The sequence below is a fragment of the Acomys minous genome (assembly GCF_964271855.1).
Source record: "Acomys minous genome assembly, chromosome: 20".
Lineage (NCBI taxonomy): Eukaryota > Metazoa > Chordata > Mammalia > Rodentia > Muridae > Acomys > Acomys minous.
Genome location: NC_140502.1, coordinates 10,747,728 through 10,764,964, shown reverse-complemented (window position 1 = coordinate 10,764,964; position 17,237 = coordinate 10,747,728). Strand labels below are relative to the sequence as shown.

General features: G+C 37.3%; 1 protein-coding gene across 1 annotated transcript; it reads left to right on the top strand.

Annotated features, from left to right (window-relative positions):
- Positions 1 to 6,212: 6,212 nt before the first annotated feature.
- Positions 6,213 to 17,031, top strand: LOC311591408 (vomeronasal type-2 receptor 116-like; the record flags this gene model as incomplete). The annotated part of the gene is made up of 4 exons (XM_084770969.1): positions 6,213 to 6,339; positions 9,981 to 10,087; positions 12,334 to 12,457; positions 16,133 to 17,031. The coding sequence occupies exons 2-4, from the start codon at positions 10,058 to 10,060 to the stop codon at positions 17,029 to 17,031; spliced, it is 1,053 nt and encodes a 350-aa protein (XP_084627095.1). The 5' UTR covers positions 6,213 to 6,339; positions 9,981 to 10,057.
- Between the last annotated feature and the right edge of the window lie 206 nt (positions 17,032 to 17,237).

Genomic DNA, 17,237 nt, shown 5'->3' with positions numbered 1-17,237 from the left:
CTGTACCATAAATGATCCGCCAAAGGAATCGCCATACCTGATCTCAAGCTGTAGCATAGAGCAAAAGTAATTAAAACAGCATGGTACTGGCACAGCAATAGGCTCGTTGATCAATGGAATTGAATTGAAGACCCACACATGAAGGCACACATATACGGACACTTGATTTTTGACAAAGAATCCAAATCTATTCAATGGGGAAAGGATAGCATCTTTAACAGATGGTGCAGGTCTAATGGGATGTCTACATGTAGAAAAATGCAAGTAGACCCATATTTATCACCATGCACAAAACTCAAGTCCAAGCAGATTAAAGACATCAACATAAAACCACACACACACACTAAATCAGTTCGAAGAAAAGTGGGTAAGAGCCTGTAATACATTAGCACAGGAGACGACTTCCTGAACAGAACATTTACATCGCAGGCTCTCAGGGAAACAATAAATGGGACCTCATGAGCCTGAAAAGTTTCCAGAAGGCAGAAAACACTGTCAACCTAACAAAGTGACAGCCTACAGACTCAGAAAATATCTACACCAGAGCTACATCTGGCAAAGGCCTCTTCCACCTCTCTCATTAGTCACCTCTATCTCCCAGTTTTATTTTCTTATCCTCATATTCTAATCATCTACCAGTCATCAAAAATGAGAAAATAAAACTGAGCATTTAACGAAAAATGTATTTCATTGTATAAAATTTTTACTTAATCCACATTTTATATATAAATAGGGTTACATTGGGTTAAAGGGAAGGCACAGAGGTTAAGAGCACTGGGTAGACTTCTAGAGGTCCTGATTTCAATTTCCAGCAAGTACATGGTGGCTTACAACCATCTGAAGTGACATCTGGTGCCCTCTTCTGGACTGCAGACATGCTTGTAGGCAGAACACTGTATGCATAAAAAAATAAATAAATCTTTAAGAAAAATCTGATTATATTAAGAAGAGACAGGTGGGGATTTAGATAGGAGGGGGCACACACAGTAAATACCTGTGGAGATGGCTATCACTCTGGAATTCAGCTGGATTCTGGAAGACACATAGGAGTGCAGAGGAGAGGTGAGCGTGATTACGAAATATCTTCTTGGTTTATCAACTCGATGCCACATCAGAGGGAAATGACATTGTGGTGACTCTAGCTAAGACAACCCACCAGCAGGGGACATGGAGACTGAAGAGGCCAGCCTCTATTAAGAATGCATGCTTAGTAGTGAGTGGGGAACGGAAACAAACCCAAAAAATACTTTGAACCCAAACTTACCCTGCCTTCATGATGTGAGAGGATGAAGAGTGAGCAGAAATTGAGGGAATGTCCAAATAATTCATACCAACACCATACACGAGAGCCAACCTCTTACAGTATTAACAATACTCTGTTATATTCAAGACAGGACCCTACCATAGCAGTCCTTTAAGAGGATCACCCAAGAAATCAATTGAATGCTGAGACTAACATTGAGACATGGGGCAGAGCACAGCTTGAGGAAAAGTAGAAGGAAAGTATGTCTTGGAGAAAAAACTAGCTTCGCAGGATGACCAACAGCAAAATAATATGTGCCAAAGGGGGTTGGATAAGACTGCAATATCAACCAGGGGCCATGTATGGACTGTACTTACGCCTGAAAATGGCTGAAGAGATTGGGATGTGGGAGAGAGGTGAAACCAGTATTTAGAAAAATACAGAAGAAAACACAAACTCACAAATGACATAGAATCAAAATAGGATTTTGAACTGAAGAATGAAATCAGTAGTAAGATTAATACTAGATATGGATGACACAGAGAAAAATGCTTGTTAGGTACCTGACACATGTGAATGACTGTTCCAAAAGGTACCCCGATAAATTGTAAGAATTTTTAAATAAATAATAATTACACACTAAAACTGGATACCACTCTCCACCTCACATAGTGGAAATTTCACTTGCCAGCTTAAAAGATTTTTTTTATCAGTCTTCCTAGGAAAGCCTTCCCTGATGACTTTCCTTTCTGTCCATGTCTTAGCACTCCAGGAGAGCTCATCACAGAACAACAGAACTTGTATAAGTTAAATGATGTTTCTTAACTATACAACAAGACACAGAGAAATACACAAACCTTGTGTTCTCATCTCAAATGCTAAATATGCTATGTCAGCACACAAACCTGACAATTTTCTGTATTTCTCCTGCCTTTCTTGAATTCCACACACATTTCAAGAAGCTCATAAGCATGAAATCATCAGCAGATTAATAGAAAGATTACATAAGGGTTTACAGATTAAACAGTGTTGTTTCCCAGTTGTTATTTGCTCTGAGATACTCAAGACAATACTTCTTCACAGCCATGACTGGAATGCAAAATGAGAAAAAGCAATTTAGTAAATCAAACATAATGTGGAAGAAATGGGTCAGGACACAGTATTGATTTTAAAAATCAGAATCTGGGATGGAGAAAATGATATAGAACTCAAATATTCAGATTACATCCTCATGAATAATGATTGGTTGGGTATAGGACTGATTGGAATTTGATAAAAGATGAAACAAGGTACACAGATCTCATGTTCTCTCTAGATCTTGCTGAGCCTTCAATATCAACCTTTAATTTGTACACCAGCTCTGATTCTGTGATGAACTAGATAATTTTAGATTATAGCAATACAGAGTTGATTTCTATGTTTGACAGGTTTATTGATTTTCAAGACATTGGAAGCAAAGGTTTTGTTTGGATAATCTGTACGACTGTGAAGTGTAGCATAGTCCCCAATATGCTTGCTTTTTTGAGCCTCAGTTGCTTTAAATGTGTACAGACTCTTTCTGAATTGGATTTTACAATACAATTCCAAATGTGTCCATATGAATTGGAGTGTTGTGAGTCCTTCCTAAACCATTTCTGCATGTCTCACTGTTGACCATCTGACACAATACACTGACATCATTTATAATTGTATTCACACAATCATTATCTTAGGACATTCCAAGAAACAAATTTGGGCAAAAGACTTTGCTCCCAGGGGCTTTCAATTTTGAAGCCAGAGTGATTTCATGGAACCTGGGACTGAACTATTCATATATTTATTTATCTATCCATGCTTAAACTATGGTCTGTGGACATCAGTTGCACCCCAGAGAGAAAGGTGTTGTAAATTCCTCCTGGGATCAGGATCAATGTGGAAAACAAGGAAACAAGAACATACAGCTAGAGTCTCTTTGACCAGAGAAATAAAAGCAGGTCAAAAAACATAGGTGCTCATTTGATGTGCTGATGGCGGTTCAGATTCCACATTGCCCAGGTTTAAGGCAGGACAAGTATGTGTGCTTTGATTTTCCATTTCTTGCTACTGAACATCCCCCTTCTCCTGGCCAGTTTCATTCATCCCCGGTGCTATTGGAGAATGAAGTTGAAGGAAGATAAAGAACTGCACTTGGGGCCAAATTGTGTCTTCTTCCTTCAACCAACCTTTGAGGCAATAAGCAGAGAGCATTGGAATGAATATCTGAATGAATCGTAAGTGCATTTAAAATCTTCCATGTAAATATCCTGACACATATTTTTGTGGGGTATTTTATGAGGATCATAGAATACTTTGAGTCTGTTTCCCTGTTCCCACAGCCTGTATAACAAGAGTGAACTATCACTTCTTTACAGACACTGTGATTTCTTTCTACTCTTAATGCTTTTCAGGTGTTTTTTTATTTTATTTCTGTTAGGCACCTTATTTAAAGCTGTAGGCTGACTGAAAAAAAATCCCTCACAGTGACCCAACAGATATAGCCCTCCTAATCATAGTTTCCATTGCAACATAGCCAGTGATGTATGACTGAAAGCAACCCCATATATTTCAACAAGTTTTATCCTAAGTACGTTACAGTAAATGACTATACAGTCAGCTGTATCTCCTAGTGCATGTAGTGTTTGTACTGCTTGTGTTAGTAGTGTTTGTGCTACACATGGCTCTTGAGAGCTTCCACATAGATACAAAGACACTCTCTCCAATTCCTTGCATGTGGACACACTGTGGTTTCTCAAGTTGGATTGAGAATGGAAGTAAGAGATCAGGTTACTGGGAACTATGTTCCTGTTGCTCCATACTCACTTGTATAGTTGTACAAACACTAGCTTTTATATATAACCAAGGTGAGTGCTTCACACACTTGGACTGTAAAGGATATATTTGGATTCTTTGAAAAGTGAGGTTGTCACTCATACTGTTTACAGTTTACATCCATTTTTGTTTGCCTGAGTGGCAGTTTTGTCATATAATAGGTGGCAACACTTGAGAACAGACAGAGAAGCTACTTACTAATTCAATTTTGCCATTATTCACTAACAATACATCTTCTCCCTTTATGTATGAATTATTTATTTAATGACACTTATGTCATATTTACCTCTTTCATTTCTCTTTCTGTAATTTTGCTATGTGTAGCTGAATGTTTTAGAAATAAAGGATTCATACAAAGTTTCTGAACGTCTCATTTCTTTCAAACACAGAACATTGGACAACTAGGTTATGAATACAGCTTAAAATTTTGATGTTTCCCAACATTGTTGTAGGATATAATGATTGAAAGTACAAGTCCTGAATCTCAATTCCTTTTTCTGTTACTGAAATTCTCAATGATAAATGTTCTCTGTATAAGTAAAGAATATTCTAATAGAGACTATTTTTATAAATAAAAACACCACAGAGATACAAATTTTCAATGGAACCTAACTGTATTTAATTCTGAGTGAATCATTCAGAATGATGTAGTAAGTTTGATGTATATTGGTCAGATAGGACTTTACATGGAAAAGACAGGAATTATTTTTTTCATGAACAAAGCTACAATATGCTATTATTTTACAATAATTGATGTGGTGCCTGTTTTTATTTAAAATTTAACATTCTCACACATTTTTGTATTCCATTTTAGAAACATAAATTATGGCATTTACAAAGATACTGGAGTTTCTGAATGTTCCTTGGTCTCAGTAGGGAGCTACAGTTATGTTAGTGTTACCAGAGAGTTGGTCAAAATAATGTTTTTGAGACATTTTTTGGTAATGTCTTGGCTGTTCTGCACTCATTTCATAGAAAATGACATCTTCAATCTAACAGTAATCTGACTGCATCTGCCTTCCTGAGTGCCGCCATTACAAAGCATGTAGCACCACATCATCTAGCTAAGGATGTCTTCTAGTAGTAAAATTATGTTACAAGGACATGCTCAGGGTGAGTGCATCACATGTGTGTGTAAACAGAAAATAGGTAAATCATAATTGGGTGGTGGCTTGTGATCTTATTCTCTTTTCAGTAAATTACACAGTGTGTGCATGTGCATTTGAGTCAGAATATTCTAGAGCAATGTATAAATTTTAAAAACCGTGTATTATATTATCATATTGTGACCTATAAAATTTATTGTCCACACAAACATGTGCATACATACATTTTTATCAATTATTCTGTACAGGTAAAAATTTGTATAACAGTAAAATTTACAAAATGATTTTATTTCTCTAGTAGACAAACTGGAAGAAAAAACACAGAAGATAAAGACCGATATGAGGTGATTTGTTAAATATATTGCCACTAATTAGAAATAAATTCAAGGGCAGGAGCAAAATATAGGCCATGAGAAGGATGACTTGCACTCATAATTCTTCCTTCAACTGCCTTAGCTAATTCCATTAATTTCATGATAAAAACCTAAGACATCTCACAATCACATATATTTTTATATTGCTCAATAATTTCAAATTAAAGATTTCTTTAGAAATTCTCTTTGATCAAACTTATGCTCTTATCTTTACCTTCTGAGACAGTATCCAAAAACAAGACATAGAAACAGTCTCTGTGGAAGATGTCAATATCACATATTGTATATGGGAGACACACTCTCAGAAGTTTTTAAAGCTCTTATAGTTTCCAGCTTCTCATGTCATTATAATCTCACCACAGAGTACATCTTTTTCAATCTTTGGAGGTGGGAGGAAATATTGTTCAGTAAAGGATATTTCTTGTATTCATTACAAATGGTTAGCTGTATATCTCTGCCCATAATAAACACTAATTCCTTTTACAGCACAACACCAGAAAGCCAGCGATTTCCTTTTGCATTGGCTTTTTCCATGGATGAAGTCAACAGGAACCCTAGTCTTTTACCAAATATCTCTCTGTTTGACTACATTGGATTTGGTTGTAAGACACTGCCACAATTCATCAGTCATATGCGTATGGCCATAAACAATGCTCTACCTAATTATGACTGTACAAGAAAGCCAGTGTGTAGAGTGTTACTTACAGGAACAAGCTGGGAAACAACAGCAACAATACAGACATTCGTGAACCAGTTCGTAAGTTACCAGGTGAGAGTTTTTGGAGTGGGACTTTTGATATCATGTCTCTTTGGGTAGGATTCAGAGATCCTAACAATAGTTAAAGGAGGAGAATGACCTCATAATTATATCAATCTATGTGTTCAAAGGCCTAACTATTTAGAGACATGATAGGTCTTCCACGCACATGCCCTTCTTTGAAATAGAAATGGGGGAAGATGTAACAGCTAATTGGTTTCTCTAGAACTCTCTGAAGAGAAATGTGTTTACAAGTTCTTACATATTCATGCTGCCTCATGCTGCTACCTGTGTCCTAGGTCTTTCTGCTTACATTTGGACCTTTCCATCATGTCCTAAATGATCATGAACAATATCCTTTTCTATATCAGATGGGCCCTAAGGACATATCTTTAGCCCTGGCCATGGTCTCCTTCCTACTTTATTTCAAATGGAACTGGATTGGGCTAGTCATCTCAGACAATCATCAGGGCATTCAATTTCTCTCTTATTTGAGGAGAGAGATGGAAAAAAACACAGTCTGCTTTGCCTTTGTGAGCATGATCCCAGTCAACATGGAGTTATACATGTCAAGAGCAGAAGTGTATTACAACAAAATCATGACATCTTCCACAAATGTTGTCATCGTTTATGGTGACATAGAGTATACACTGGCTTTGAGTGTAAGAAGGTGGGAATTTCTAGGTATAAAGAGAATATGGATCACAACCTCTCAGTGGGATGCCACTATAAGTAAGAGGGACTACACACTGGACTCATTTCATGGGACTCTTAGTTTTGAACACCATCATCCGGATATTTCAGGTTTCAAAAATTTTGTCCAGACAGTGAACCCTATCAAATACACTGACAAATACCTGGCAAGCCTGGAGTGGATGGACTTTAGCTGTGATGACATGGCATCTAACTGTAACACAATGAAGAACTGCTCATCCAATGCCACGTTGCAGTGGCTAATGGAACACACTTTTGACATGGCCTTTAGTGGTAGCAGTTATGACATATACAACGCTGTGTACGCCTTTGCTCATGCCAGTCATGAGTGGTTATTTCACTACATAGCTCATCAGGAAATAAGCACATGGAAGAACTCCAGTCATCAGTGCTTTAAGGTACTGTTTCTTCTGTTGTATAATATTTGAAGTCATCAAAGACATACTTTTATAAGGCTCTCACAGGCGCCATGCAAGTGCAGTAGAAATGAAATAAAAGGCTTTGTAGAGAGAAAAAGGGGAAAGGGTTAATGGGAAGATACAAGGGAGGAGATAACAATTGGGATATAATCTGAATAAATTATTTAAAGAAAAAAGAAAAAAATACAAATAAAAATGCAAAATTTAAAGGCACTAGTGTGGTAGGAAAATTTCTTTATGATGCCTATTGACTTTGATACAAAGATCCTTAATATCATCACACTGGTTCAAAACTGGAAGTTTAATCACTGTTTGCAAATTAATCCTCTCCATGTTGAGAGGATAAGCCCTTGTTCATTAATTGTCAAATATGCTGTAATAACTGTACCAATGTTTCCCCAAGGTTTTAAACTGATTCAGCACCCACTGTATGTACTAGTATCCTTACTGTGGTTTGTGAGAGTAACTACCAAGGAAACAGTGCTGGAATTCAATTCAGTACATACATGTTTGCTCATATGTGAAAATTTATACTTATCACTTTGTATATCTGTATGTTTTTCCTGTTGTTGTGCGTCACTTTGCACATTTGTGTTGCTGTTCCTGTGTATAGATTATTCATTCCACATGCCCATCTTTCCAAGTATCTGTGGGAGTGAATATAAAATTTTTAATGTAGCAGTATCTTTCTGTATGTGTGTTTGTGTCTGTTTTGATCTTTCTGTGTGTATTTGTCAGTGAATGTGTTGTGAGGTCACTGGGTGTGTTATTTTTTGTGTTTTGGTCTATGTACTTGCATGTAGGTATATCTGTGTTGCTCTGGGTGTGTGTGTGTGTGTGTGTGTGTGTGAGAGAGAGAGAGAGAGAGAGAGAGAGAGAGAGAGAGAGAGAGAGAGAGAGAGAGAGAGACTTTATGTGTATCTGGATCTTCCTGTCTATGTATGTTGTATACGACGGTAAATTTATCTATCTGTCAATGTCACTCAATGTGGGTGTTTTTATCTGTTTGTCTTCTGAGTACCTTTCAGGGAATGTATGTGATTATCTATGAATGCATTTTGTATTCTTCTACATCTGTATATTTGTCTACCTGTGTGTGCTTGATATGTTTATAGGTTTGGGGACACGTATGTGTATTTGGGTATAATTAATTCTGTTCTTGCACTGTGTGTATATTCTGTATGATTAAGAAACCTCTCTGTGTAGGAGTGTGTGTGTGTGTGTGTGTGTGTGTGTGTGTGTGTGTGTGTGTGTGTGTCAGTGTCTATCTGTGTGTCAGTGTGTATGTGTGTGTGTTCATACTACATATCTCATCTGGTTCTGCAAGTATGTCTCTGTGTTTTGTAGTATGCTCTTGAGAGCTATAAAACTCTAGTAACATTTGGTAATTTTTAAATTTAATTCATTTCTTTATTCTCTATATCCTGAGTGTAGGCTTTTCTCTAAGATCCTCCTAGTCACACTTTATGTTCACCCCCACTACCCTACTCCTCAGAAAAGAGGATCCCTCTTACGCACTCACTCAAGTTCATCAAGTTGCATCAGGGCTGAGCACTTCCTCTTCCCTGTGGCCAGGTAAGGTAACTCCACTAGGTTGTAGGGATCATTGAGATCCAACTGAGTCCTAATCTGAGACATCCTGCTCTCTCCCTATTATGGGGCACATATAATCCTAAGCTTCCCATTGGCTTTATCTGTGTAGGGGACCTAGGCCCAGCCTATGCATGATCCTCAGTGTTTGTTTCAATCTCCATAAGCCCCTCTGGGCCCAGTTAACTTCCTATTTTGGCCTACTTGTGGAGCTCTGTTACTCCCAGATACTTCTTTCTTTCCTCCCAACTTTTCCACTAGACTTCATACCCTTCACCCTGTGTTCAGCTGTGAATCTCAGCATGTGTTTCCATCCACTTCTGAGTGTAAGGTCTCAGAGAACAGCTTTGCTAGGCTCCCATGTGCAAACATAGCAGAATGTCATAAATAGTGTCAGGGTCTGGCTTTCTCCCATGGGGTGGGTCTCCCATTGGTCCAGGCATTTTTTGGACATCCCTCAATCCCACCGCTATCTTTATCCTTGCATTTCCCATAGGCAGGGTAAATTTTGGGCTGAAGTTTTGTTGAGTGGGATGGTGTTCCCTTCCCTCCACAAAGAGTCCTCTCTAGTCTCCATGACCCTTGCTACTAGGACTCTTACCTAGACTCACTCCCATATCCTCCCAGAAGGCCTCCATGTCTTAGGTCTCCAGATTGTCACACAGTTGGTAATTTCATTCATCCAGTTGCTGTCACTGAGATTTTGCTCCTGGATATGTTCATTGAATTTGCCCTTAAGATAATGTGAGATTACACAGTCTGGCTTCAAGAAAGGGACTGTGCACTACAGTATGCTATTTCTATTTCAGCTTTATGACATTCTGAGGAATATCCACTTCACAAACCCAGTTGGTGACAGAGTGACTATGAACCAAAGAGAAAAACTGCAAAGGAAAACTGACATTTTCTCTATTTCCAATTTGCAACAAGGTCTTGGAATTAAGTTGAAGATTGGAAGTTTCAGCCCCTATTTTCCACATGGCAAACAGCTCCATTTATCAGCAGACATGATGGAGTGGGCCACAGGAAGTACAAAGGTAGATTTGAACTGATTGTACTGATTTACCTGACTCACCAGTAAACAGGGTCATGTGTACACATTCTAAATTAGAGAAATAAAATAGATTGTCAGATAAGGCATCAAAAGGTGTCCTCTTATACTTGGTTTCTTATTTTTTTCTTTTGATGTGATATATTTATAAGTTAGTTGAACTAATTTCCATACAGTTACATTTATCATATTAGATCTGTTTCTGGTTTTTGGGTGTTTTGTTGGTTGGTTGTTGGTTGGTTGTGGTTTTTCAAGACAGGGTTTTTCTGTGTAGCCTTGCTGGTCTTGGACTCGCTTTGTAGACCAGGCTAGCCTTGAACTCACAACGATCCACCTGCCTCTGCCTCCTTAGTTCTGCGATTAAAGGTGTGTGCTACCACTGCCCAGCCTCTCTTTCTGGTTAATATAACTAAAACACTGTGTTTTACTACTGTTTTATATTGCTTGCTCTAAAGTGAACAAGTGTTTTTTGGTTCCAGTCCTTTTACAACACAATGATTTTTCCACTTCTGTTGCCCCTCTGACACAGATTTCAAAGATATTGATGTTATTGTTAGGAAGGAGTAAAGAAAAAATATCATTCATTTTATTATGTAATACTGTTCAATCCTTTTTAGATTGAGCTTCTAAATTCTAAATGCTCCTATATATGAATTTAAAATTTCATGAACCATGTTAGATTTTCTAAGATTTATAACCTTGGTTTTTATTCAACTAATTTTTTCTTTGACATGTTTATGAATGGTGTATCTGTATATATGTCTATGCAATACTGGCACATGTAATGCATATGGATTCTAAGAAGTGATTCAGGTCCCTGGAACTTAAGATGGATTTCTGACCAAAAAATGGGTTTTCAAAGCCAAACATGGGTCCTCTTCTTGAGCAATAATTTTTACTGACAATGTAACATATCTACAGCCCTGAGTGATACACTAGAGAATAAATTTTTCACCAGGAGAATCTTGTTTAACCCCCTGAATTATGATATCATTCATTCCAACCAATAACGGGGTTTGCTTTTTAATTCTCTATATGGGGTGGATTGATAGGAATACAAATGTGGCTTTAACAAAAGAAATTTCACATGATATGTCATATGTATACTATAGCTATGAATTGTGATGTGGGTGATGTTAAGGTATTCACTGGAAATGGCACAACTTCAAAGGTCATTGAATTTTTAAAAGATTGAATTTCAGGAATGTCCTAAACTTTGATATCAAATGACATGTCCTATTGCTCAGAAAATGTAAAACTTATAGTAAATTGTTCTCTTCAGTGTGATGAGAAAAGTCTATCTAAGGGAAAAGAACATATGAGCTGAAGGTGTATTTACTGAAATACATATCAATTCTATAACAAGAAATGAAAACTCATTGTTGTTATAACCACATCTTAGTAGAACATTACATAAGCAACCACGGGAAGAGCACACAGAATTCAAAACAATATAAACAATGCTCTGCTACCCATATACATATCCCAATGTAAAAAAATAAACAAAAATAAGAAGATATGGAATAACATAACTCTACTGTTATAGACTTCAATGAAAGAATGTTCACTGTCATATTAGGCAACAAATTAATAATTATTGTAAGAGGATCCAAGATGGCAACATCTGTTGCTGTGATTAAGTACTGACCCTAAGCAAAGTAAGGAAAATGTTGATTTGCCTCACCCATGACTGTCAAGGGAAGACAAGGCAGGCATCTGTGGATTGGAAGGAAATCTAGAGCCTGATAAAGCTCTGCGTACTGGCTTGTTCTGCTAGATTTCTCATAGAACCCTGCCTACCAAGAGCATCTCCCACAGTGGGATGGTCACTCATACGTAAAAACCGTGAAATTAAATGCCTCACAAATATAGGAACAGTCTAGTCTGCTGGACCCAGCTTCTCAAGTAATTTTCCTCTGTCCTTTTACTGTGCTTGGTGTCAAGTTGACAATCATTAACTAGAAAAATCCGGCTGAAGTTCTATAGTGTTTGCATACAGCACACCATCAATTCTTGTTACTACATTTCTAGGAATTGGGAAGCTATTCAATTTTTCATCAATTTTGTTGCCATATGTTTATGTACTTGATACTATACAATGTACTAAGTGACATGTGCTCCATCAGTTCATGTTTATAGAATAAGGTAATTCATAACTCAACAAGCTAATATAATATATATGGAAGAAGTATGTAAAGAATCTGATATCAGCATGTGTCTAATTTTTCTCAGATATTGCCCTCTGTGTGTAGTGCTGACTGTGGTCCTGGATTCAGAAAATTCTTGAAAGAAGGAATGGCCGCCTGCTGTTTTGAATGCAGCCCATGTCCAGAAAATGAAATTTCTAATGAGACAAGTGAGTGTTGCTGCTGTATAGAAACCTTCACATTTATCATCATCTCCTACCCACTTTGAAATACTTAACTTGTAAAAAAAACAAGAGACAAATAATATACATATAACTTTCCTATGTAGGTCTTTGTGCAAATACAAATATTAACAATTTCCTGAAGAACAGCAAACAATAAACCCTTATGTGTTTATGGACACTATGACTCATTTTCAATTGACGGAAGATCACATTTTCTCAAAGAAAGATTTTGATAATCAAACTTCAGTTGCATGAATCATATAGATTTTCTTACTGATTTATCTCTAAAACTCTAAGACTCTTTCTGCTTCTGGGTTAACTCATTCATTATGATCATTTCTAGATCAATCCATTTGTCCACAAATTTTGGGAATTCCTTTTTTAATAGCTGAGTAGTCTTCCATAGTGTAAATCCACCACAGTTTCTTTATCCATTCTTCTACTGAGGGACACTTAGGCTGTTTCCAGGTTCTGGCTATTATAAATAAGGTTCCTATGAACATGGTTGAGCAAATGTTCTTGTTGTGTGCTGGAGCATCTTCTGGGTATATTCCAAAGATTGGAATAGCTGGGTCTCGAGGAAGCTCTATTCCCAGTTTTCTGATATAGTGCCAGATATATTTCCAAAATGGCTGTACTAGTTTGCATTCCCACTAGCAATGAAGGAGTGTTCCTCTCTCTCCACTTCCTTGCCTGCATGTGGGGTCACTGGAATTTTTGATCTTAGCCATTCTGATGGTGTAAGATGGAATCTCAGTGTTGTTTTGATTTGCATTTCCCTGATGACTAAAAAGGTTGAGCGTTTCTTTAAGTGTTTCTCGGCCATTCGATATTCCTCCGTTGAGAAATCTGTTCAGTTCTGAGCCCCATTTCTCAATTAGATAATTTGATTTGATGGTGTTTAATTTCTTGAGTTCTTTATATATTTTGGAAATTAAACATTTGTCAGATGTAGGGGTGGGGAAGATACTTTCCAAGTCTTGTTCTATTGACAGTGTCTCCTAACTTACAGAAGCTTCTCAGCTTCATGAACTCCCATTTATTAATTGCTCATCTTAAGGACTGATCCGTTGGTGTTCTGTCCAGGAAGTTGTCTCCTGTGCCAATGTGTTCAGGCTCCTCCCCACTTTTTCTTCTAACTTACTTAGTGTCTTTAGTTTTATGTTGAGGTATTTTATCCACTTGGAATGAATGGAGAGTGGGGTCTGACTTTCACACGAACTCTGGTGCCCCATATTTGACCACGTCCCCTTGATGAGGAAGCCAGATGGTACTAAGAGGAAGGATAGCAGGCTACCAAGAAGAGACTTGATACCTTATGAGCATATACAGGGGGAGGAGGGCCCCCTCTGTCACAGTCATAGGGGAGGGGACTAAGGGAAAAATGGGAGGAAGGGAGGAATTGGAGGATACCAGGGATAGGATAACATCCCTGAGCTGTAATATGAATCAATTAATAAAATATATTTTAAAAATTAAAGCTCTATGTAGATTAGATTCTAGTCACGGATCTTTAAAAATGTTTATTTATTCTCTTTGCCTGTATGTATGTGCCCCTACATGATTTGTGCATACCACGTACGTACAGGATTCTGTGCAGTACAGATTAGGGCATCAGATGTGCTAGATCCTGTCATGTCACTGTTGGGTACCAAATGCAAGTTCTCTGTTATATTAATATAGAGGGAAATATATCTCTTATAATTATGAGAAGCTAAGAATGAGATGGAAGATGTTTTGGAATATCCAAAGACCAATTTTCAAATGTCTGATGTTATGTAATTCAAAGTATGGGGGGGCAATGATTCTTCAGACATAATGTAGGAAATATGAGCATTCTTGTAACCAACAGTTTGTATACAGCATCCAATTAATGCAATAATGTTATAGCTTAGAATAATTTATACAGAAAGAATTTAGTTCAACTTATTATTACCACCTACACACAACGTGTTGATCAAATGATTATTTATTTAGAGGTGCCTAAATGCAAATAGCAAATGGATAATTTTTCAAGTATTTTGCCTGTCATTCTATATAATTAACTGAAAGTTCTTAAAGAGCACTAGAGGCAATTGAGTTGAACCAGAGTCTAAATCTCCTGACACTAAGGCTGATGAACTGAATTCATGTCCAGGATCCATGTTGAAGGAGTAGGTAACCAACTCCTAGAAGACGGCTTCTTACATACGTGCATTCCAACATACAACATTCTCTAAAATAAACTACATGGAATGAAATTGTTCTAAATGTAAAAACAAGTAATAGTAGAGGTGATTCATATTAACAATTATCACAAAATTACAAGAAAATTATGCTTATCATTTTACTTAGGTTTATGTTTTGGAGAAATGTGGATGCATGTCACAAGTGCAAATGCAGGTGAGAGTCTATGAAAACACATGTAGATAGAGTTACATGCAATTTTGAGACACCTAACATAAGAATTGGAATTTGAATTCTGATTTTCTGAGAAATATTTATATTCCCTTTACAGTTCAACCAATGAGCTAAGGTGTTTAAAAACATTAACTAATTATATCTATCCATAAATACATTCCTCTAGATAAAAATAATGAAATGGGTTGAAGCACATCATCACTCTCTGCAATTATCCAAAGACTGGGTGAAATTTAACACACATATATTTCAGTTGCCATTTTGGATCTTGAAACTTATGAATGAAGTACTATAGGAAAAAAAAAACTAGTTAACACTATTGGAATCCTTGTGTTATCTTGCTCATGTTCTTTTTCCATGTGTATTTCACCCTTGAGTCCACTCACAGAGACTGGGTCCCATAGAGATTAAAGGAAGGGAGGAGGAATGGGCTGAATGATTCCAAACTAAATGGAATCAAGATGAAAGGTTTTAGAGCTCAGTAAGTACAGAGTTTTCTACTCTCAGTGTTAACAAGTATCAGGAGTCCTCGTCGCCCTGACCAGATGAACATCCAACTGAGAACAGTGTTATTTAATATTTTGCAGTTTTCAATCATTAACTTTATATTTATATGTCATTCAACTCTCACTCTCACCCTATTACAAAGTCCTTATACCTCCAATAAAACTCAGATACATAAGCTTCCTTATAACTTCTACATTCACACACACACACACACACACACACACACACACACACACAAATATAAATCACACACACAACCCGCTCATTCCGTTTATGTGAGTGTGTTTGGACTAGTGAATTGAAACTCAAAAATTTACAACAGGTCTTGTCCTAATAGAAGACAGAGTCTCCTTCTGTCATAGAGGCAAGAATGATAAAAGAGTCAACAACCTCAGGACACAATGAATATACAGAATTTGTTATTTTAAAATACACTCAAGTACACTGTCACTAATGAATTTACCTTTCCTAAACTCAAGAGTCTAAAGTCATTTCAGTATAACAAGAAGAAAAATGTAGAAAACTGTACTGACAGAAAACATTATGAATTATATCATCAACAAAATTCAATAAACATAGAAAGGATTACATTGTCTTTGAAGAGAGTGAGTATGATCAAATAAAAACATTGCTGTGCAACACTGTCCTTGAATGACATAAACAGTATTAAAATGTGCATACTGCAATGCTTCTCTAATATCCTATCAATAAAATGCTGAAACAGCACTAATAAAGCCCCCTTTTCTCCATCAGATGTGGATCAATGTGTGATGTGTCCAGAGGAGCAGTATGCCAACCCAGAACAGAACCACTGTATAGACAAAGCTGCGGTCTTTCTGAGCTATGAAGATCCATTAGGTATGGCTCTTGCCTTAATAGCCTTGTGCTTCACTGCATTCACTGCTGTGGTTCTTGGGGTCTTCATGAAGCACCATGACACTCCTATAGTAAAGGCCAATAACAAAAATCTCAGTTACCTCTTATTTATATCACTCATGTCCTGTTTCCTCTGCTCCTTGCTCTTCCTTGGGCATCCAAACACAGCCACCTGCATCCTGCAGCAGATCACATTTGGAGTTGTATTCACCGTGGCTGTTTCCACAATTCTGGCAAAAACAATCACTGTAGTTCTGGCTTTCAAACTCACAGGTGCCAGAAGAAGGATGAAGTATATCCTTATATCAGGGGTACCTGACTACATCATTCCCCTCTGCTCTCTATTCCAAGTGATTCTGTGTGCAATTTGGCTAGGATCTTCTCCTCCATTTGTGGATATTGATGCACACTCTGAGCATGGCCATATCATCATTGTGTGCAACAAGGGCTCAGTTACTGCATTCTACTGTGTCCTGGGATATTTGGCCTGCCTGGCCATGGGAAGTTTCACTATGGCTTTCCTGGCAAGAAACCTGCCTGACACCTTCAATGAAGCCAAGTACCTGACATTCAGCATGCTGGTGTTCTGCAGTGTCTGGATCAGCTTCATCCCTGTATATCATAGCACCAAGGGCATGGTCATGGTTGCTGTGGAGATCTTCTCCATCTTGGCTTCCAGTGCAGGGATGCTTGGATGCATCTTTGTTCCTAAATTCTACATAATTTTGTTAAGACCTGAAAGAAATTCTATCCAAAAGATCAGGAGGAAATCCTAGTCCTAAACTCATATTGAATGAACTGAAACTTACAAATAATGGGTCTACACAGCCATCATATATAAGGTTGTAGTACAGTATCTCTTTGCTAAGTGACTCTCACACTTTTTTCTAATGGTGATGCTAGTCAGTATCTTATCTACTTATGTTATCTTCCTTTTCCAAATACTCTTTGTGCTAAACCTTTCTTTTCATGAGACTTATCT